The 6646-nt window shown below is 38.2% G+C and overlaps 1 protein-coding gene across 1 annotated transcript; it reads right to left on the minus strand.

Annotated features, from left to right (window-relative positions):
• Positions 1-234: 234 nt before the first annotated feature.
• On the minus strand, positions 235-3153 carry LOC105523855 (microcephalin-like). Its single transcript, XM_011958880.1, has 2 exons — positions 2667-3153; positions 235-2522 (listed from the first exon to the last, which is right to left on the minus strand). The coding sequence occupies exons 1-2, from the start codon at positions 3100-3102 to the stop codon at positions 1252-1254; spliced, it is 1707 nt and encodes a 568-aa protein (XP_011814270.1). The 5' UTR covers positions 3103-3153; the 3' UTR covers positions 235-1251.
• Between the last annotated feature and the right edge of the window lie 3493 nt (positions 3154-6646).

Raw genomic sequence — 6646 nt, forward strand, 5'->3', positions numbered from 1 at the left:
TACTGTTTGCTACCAGCTTTTTGCCACTTAATTAACATTTGCATGTCATTATTATTCAAAAGCTTAAAAAATACACAAGATGAAAACTGGAAAGAAGGAGAATGTAAACTTCAGAACAGGATATTCTTAACTACCAAAAGAATTTTACACATCTATTGTTTTATATTAACTTTTGAGTCAACATTTTAAAATTAATATTTTGAAAACACATACTAAGGCTAATGGAACATAAAATACAGTTTCTTGTCAAATTTAACATATGTTCAGAAAACCAAGATATAAATAGCAGGCTAAAAATACACAAAAGTATTTTCATTCTTTTTGTGAAACAGTTTTGGGGAGTGTATACTCAAGGAAAAGGTATGTAACACATCTGTGATGATTTCAAACCCTACTGTGACTTCTCCACCTTCAAAGAGGCAGGTAAAACATTTGTAGAGCAGAGAAATCACGTAGAGTGAATGAGTTCTTACTCAAATTTTAACCTAATCTTTAGGTAAAGACAGTCAAAGTTTAAGATTTCTTCAATTTTGGTTGCTGGAATCTATTTGTGCTTGTAACTGTGAAGTGCAAAATTTTTTATTGTTGTGACTTTTGCTACAATGATATAGTTTATTGTTAGAGTTACAATTAAATTATGAATAGGAATAAATCTTTTCAAGTGATGCTTCAAGCAAAATAAGTACAAGTCAAACAAGGCCTGTTACAAATGAGCAAAAATGTTTTTAAAATGTTTCTTCATAGTTAACACTGACCAAAGTTTCTTCAAAAATCAATATTGATAACGGATTTCTAAATGTACTTTTTCATACTTCCTCTTTGACACAATCAATGGCTTAAGCTACCTTAATTTCTTTCTTTAAATAGCCTCACTATTAAGAATCTAGGTTTTAAAAAACCCTTTATTGTATGCATCTTTACACACGCTGCAGCGCAAGACTCCAATGGAACAAAGAAAAAGATTTCACTCCCCTCAGTTATTCATACTACAGACTACTTATCCTTTTGACCTATAAGAAGGAAAAGTCTTGGAGAAACAGATTCATAACAGACTTGATCAGTAAGTCTAGAAGTTCCACAAGACAGCAAGTCATCTATCTATTCCTAAAGAGTTTATCATTGGAATGATCAAATGCATATTCTTTAAGTAAAAACTGGGGAAATATTAAGTTATGAAAAAGTTGTGATAAATTTAAAATATGGATGCACTGTTACATGTTTATTTAGCAAAGATGACTTGGAAAAGGAGATTCACATACTTCCACTGTATCCTCCGAGTAAGTTTTCCTTTTCTTCTGCAGACCTCTCCACGTTACAGTCAACTACAGAACGTGGCTCATGTTCACTTGAGGCTTCGCCTTCAGAGGAGTTTGATATTTTGGAAGTGGTACCTTTGTCCTGTGTGCTTTTCAGACCAACTGCTTCTTTCACTTCTTCAAGGATTCCTTCCAAAGGAGTTAAATCACCATCATGTCCTTTTGGAAGAGCGGGGTCCTCAATGGTATAAGAAAAGCCATTGCCTTCTGGGCATGCGCCTTCTTTCTGCTGAGGCCCAGCCTGTCTACAACACCTTAAGGTTTCTTCAGGGGCATAGGATTCCTCAGAAGTCACGCAACTCAAAGTTGCACGGCCTTCTCCATTTGCAGTTTTCTGAGGACTGGAGATGGTTTTTGCTGTGAAACTGGTCATGTCAACTGTTCTGGTTTTTTTACCAATGCAGGAAAAATCAGACATTTCAAATATGCTTGTTCTCTCCTTCTTAGAAAGACTCCTGCAGCTGAACTGAGCAGGGCTTGATGGCAGCTGAGATTCGGGAGGAAGATTCTCTGAATTCCTTTCCTTAAGATTATCAGGTGAAAAATAGTCATCATATGAAGACTCCGCACAGCTAAGAGCCTCGAGTGCAGGTCCCGCCATGTGCTGCCGGCTGCCTTCTGACCTGCACAGCTGCAGCCTCGGCATGATAGATCTCCTGATGCTCCTCTTTCTCTTGCATTTTTCCTTTGGAGGTGAATGGAAGCCATATGATACTCTTTTTCTCTTTACTGAGGAACTCCTGGGTCTTGAATGTATCAAAAGGTGGCCTTTTGTTGAAGACAACTTAGGAGACAAACGATACTTCTCTTCAAACGTCTCCTGAGACGTACCTGCAGCCTGCTTTTGGTCAGGGGTGACTATTTTACCCACAATATTTCTTGGCAAGTTTATTTCTTCCTTTGAAAGATCACTCAGAAATTTCTGAGGACTTGATTTATCAAGGTGAGTGAAAGATGGTGATGAATGAATATTATTTGTTTTCAATACAAGTGAAGAAACACACATATCACTTTTAGTGTCATTAATGGATCCTCCCAACTTCCTTTCCTGATTTCCACATCCTGAGTTTCCACAAAGATCATCAAAAGACGAGTGTAAGCCAGCAATGGATTCATCTGAACACAAAGTATCATGTGAAATGTTCAAAGGTGCTTCACGCAGAGAGTTACTTGGATTATCATGAGACTGCTGAATCATTTGGGAAGAGGTGGGGGAAAGATTTTCCCTTTTCTCCTTCATCTCTTGTAATCTCTTCTCCATTGCGCTGTGGTGACTACTATTAATTTTAATTATAGGACTATATGTTAATGAACCATTAGATTCAAATAAGAGAATAGGTACATCACCATCTAGACTTGTTTTTTGCCTTTGTAGCTCTTTAGCCATTTTCTCAAATTTCTTCTGAAATCTCTTATCATTTTCTGGTGTTTTAAAATTAAAATCTTTGGGCTGCATACATTTACGTTTTTTTTTAATCAGGCTTGGTAAGTGTTCATTCGTATTAGCTGCAGGGAACAACGATTCATCAATGTGTGCTCCAGCTGTCCTGCATTTTTCAACCCAGAGGACTGAAACGAGCTTTAGGCCTCTCTTCTGAGCTTTGTCCCAAGTGCTCTGGTAGCCATCTTTGAAGATAACGTGAGTTACTTGTTGGTTAAAAGTTTTTGAAACCTTTGCTCCCATATCCACAAGCTGCGTTGTAAATGTCTTTGAATAATTTTCCGTTCCATTGGATGACCACACTTCAACATAGGCCACTACATCTTTCAGTATGGGGGCCGCCATGACAGACGGCGGGATCCGGCAAGCTGGACGGCGCCTTGCTGGAGAGCCTGGCTACGCGGGCGGGCACTGGGCACAGCCATTCTTGCAGGAGTAAGGTGATATCACACTGTGGTTTTGATTTGCATTTCCCTGTTCATTAGTAATGTCGAGCATTTTTTTCATGTCCTTGTTGGCCATTTATAGATATATTTTTGAGAGTTGTCTATTCATGTCCTCAGCCCATGTTTTGATGGGGTCGTTTGCTTTTTCTTGCTGATTTGTTTGAGTTCCTTGTAGATTCTGGATATTAGTCCTTTGTCAGATGCATGGATTGTGAAGATTTTCTCCCACTCTGTTGTCTGTTTACTCTGCTGATTGTTTCTTTTGCTATGTGGAAACTTTTTAGTTTAATTAAATCCCATCTATTTATCTTTGTTTTTGTTGCATTTGCTTTTGGGTTCTTGGTCATGAAGTCTTTGCCTAAGCCAATGTCCAGAAGGGTTTTTCTGAGATTATTTTCCAGAATATTTATGGTTTCAGGTCATAGATTTAAGTCCTTATTCCATCTTGCGTTGATTTTGTATAAGGTGAAAGATGAGGATCAAGTTTCATTCTTCTACATGTGGCTTGCCAATTACCCCAGCACCATTTGTTGAATAGAGTGTCCTTTCCCCACTTTATGTTTTTGTTTGCTTTGTCAAAGATCAGTTGGCTGTAAGTGTTTGACTTTATTTCTGGGTTCACTATTCTGTTCCATTGGTCTATGTGATTATTTTTATACCAGTACCATACTGTCTTCTTGGTGACTATGGCCTTATAGCATAGTTTGAAGTTGGGTAATGTGATGCCTCCAGATTTGTTCTTTTGGCTTAGTCTTGCTTTGGCTATGTGGACTCTTCTTTTTCTTTTTTGGTTCCATATGAATTTTGTAATTGTTTTTTCTAGTTCTGTGAAGAATGATGGTGGTATGTTGAGGGGAACTGCATTGAATTTGGAGATTGCTTTGGCAGTATGGCCATTTTCACGATATTGATTCTACCCATCCATGAGCATGGGAAGTGTTTCTCTTACAAATTGCTAACTCTTTTAAAGAAGAGATGAGACGCTATTGAAGATGAAGCCTGTAATGGCAGACCATCCATATCAATTTGTGAGGAAAACATTAACCTTGTTAGTGCCTTAATTGAAGAGAACAGACAAATAACAGCACAAACAATAGCCAACACTGTAGCTATCTCAATTGGTTTAGCTTACACAATTCTGACTGAAAAAATAATATTGAACAAACTTTCCACTTGATGAGTACCAAAACTGTTGTGCCCAGGGCAGCTGCAGACAAGAGCAGAGCTTTCAATTGAAATTTTAAAGTGAGATCAAGATCCTGAAGCATTTCTTTGAAGAATTGTAACAGGTGATGAAACATGGCTTTACTAGTACAATCCTGAAGACAAAGCACAATCAACGCAATGGGTACCAAGAGGTGGAAGTGGTCCAGTCAAAGCAAAAGTTGCCTGGTCAAGAGCAAAGGTCATAGCAACAGTTTTTTTTTTTTTTGTTTTGTTTTGTTTTGTTTTTTAAATTCTCAAGGCATTTTGCTTGTTAACTTTCTGGAGGGCCAAAAATGATAACATCTGCTTACTACAAGAGTGTTTTGAGAAAATTAGCCAAAGCTTTAGCAGAAAAATACCTGAGAAAGCTTCACCAGAGAGTTCTTCTCTACCACAATGATACTCCTGTTCATTCCTCTCAACAATCAAGGACAATCTTGCAAGAGTTTTGATGGGAAATCATTAGACCTTACAGCCTTGATTTGGCTCTTTCTGACTTCATTTTGTTTCCTAATTTTAAAAAATCTTTAAAGAGCACCCATTTTCTTCAGCTAGTAATGTACAAAAGACTGCGTTGACATTGCTAAATTCCCAGGATCCGCAGTTCTTTAGGGATGGGTTAAAAAGCTGGTATCATCACTTACAGAAGTGTCTTGACATTGATGGAGCTTAAGTGAGAAATAAAGTTTATATTTATTATTTTTATCTCTTAATTTTGTTTTTCCATGAACTTTTTTTTTTTTTTTTTGAGACAAGTTCTTTGTCTGTCACCCAGGCTAGAGTACAGTGGCATGATTACAACTCACTGCAGCCTCGAATTCCTGGGTTTAAGCAATCTTCCTACCTCAGCCTCCAAAGTAGCTGGGACCACAGGCGCATGCTCCCACACGTGGCTAATATTATTATTATTATTATTATTATTATTATTATTATTATTGTGTGTGTGTGTGTGGAGACAAAGTCTCCCTATGTTGCCTAAGTGAGTCTCGGACTCCTGGGGTCAAGCAATTCTCCCACCTTGGCCTCCCAAAATGCTGGGATTACAGATGTGAACCTCTGCACCTGGCCTTCATGAACTTTTTGAAGACTTGTATTTTATAAGCTCTTATTCTCTGTTCCCATTTTAAAGCATGTATGCAGAATCTTCTCTCATTTATCTAGGATAGCAATTAGAGGTTTTGGTATTTACGGTTTAATTTTTTTTTTCTATTCCCCATATTGTGTGAAAATTTCCTCTGGATTCTCCTTTTCTGTTTGTTTTGATTCCTGTAATATTGGAGACCTTCTCAAATATCATGGGATCCCTGGTATTCTACTAATATTAAAATCTGAAGCACTAACATGCTGACTGAAAGTTGCATTAATGTACATAGTGTTTGATCACAAACTCTTCCACCACACACTGCTTAGTGATTCCCAATTTGGAGCCTTCTTCTTTCTTTCTTTTATATTAAAAAGTTTTTTATTGTGAAAAGTAATGTGTATACAGGGGATCACCGAACATAAATTGATATATCAATGAATTATCATAAAGCAAACACCTTTGTAACCACCACACAGGTCAAGAAATAGAACATTACCAGCACTCAGATGCTTCCCCTGTGTCTCCTCTCAATCACTTCATCTTCTGCTCTACCCCAAAGTAACAACTATCCTAAATTTTATGGTTATCACTTCTTTTGTGTTCTTTAGAGTATATTACCACCAGTAAGGAGCATTCTTGAACATTACCGTAAGTTTTTATTTTTTACCTTGGAATCTTACAGCATATATGATTATGGGTTTGGATTGTATGGTAGGCAGAATAATGACCCCTTAAACGTCTACATTGTAATCCTTGGAACTTGTGGCAACGTTTGGTTACCTGACAAAGGGGAACTGAGATAGCAGGTGGAATTAAGGCTGCTGTTCAGTTGACCTTAAGATAGGAAGATTATTTTGGATTATCTGTGTGGGCTCAATGTAATCACAAGGGTTCTTAAAAGTGAAAGAAGGGGCCGGGCGCAGTGGCTCACGCCTGTAATCCCAGCATTTTGGGAGGCCGAGGCAGGCGGATCACGAGGTCAGGAGATCAAGACTATCCTGGCTAACACGGTGAAACCCCGTCTCTACTAAAAACTACAAAAAATTAGCCGGGCGTGGTGGCAGGCGCCTGTAGTCCCAGCTACTCGGGAGGCTGAGGCAGGAGAATGGGGTAAATCTGGGAGGTGGAGCTTGCAGTGAGCAGAGATTGCGCC

The sequence above is a fragment of the Colobus angolensis genome, unplaced genomic scaffold (genome assembly GCF_000951035.1).
Source record: "Colobus angolensis palliatus isolate OR3802 unplaced genomic scaffold, Cang.pa_1.0 Scaffold479, whole genome shotgun sequence".
Lineage (NCBI taxonomy): Eukaryota > Metazoa > Chordata > Mammalia > Primates > Cercopithecidae > Colobus > Colobus angolensis.

What these genes read in the sequence shown, in the direction of transcription:
- LOC105523855 (XM_011958880.1), bottom strand. Translation starts at nt 3,102, where the DNA reads ATGGCGGCCCCCATACTGAAAGATGTAGTGGCCTATGTTGAAGTGTGG. An exon ending in AAGGCAAAAAACAAGTCTAG is followed by an intron (nt 2,523 to 2,666) that starts ATGGTGATGTAC and finishes TTTCCCCCACCT; the next exon opens with CTTCCCAAATGATTCAGCAG.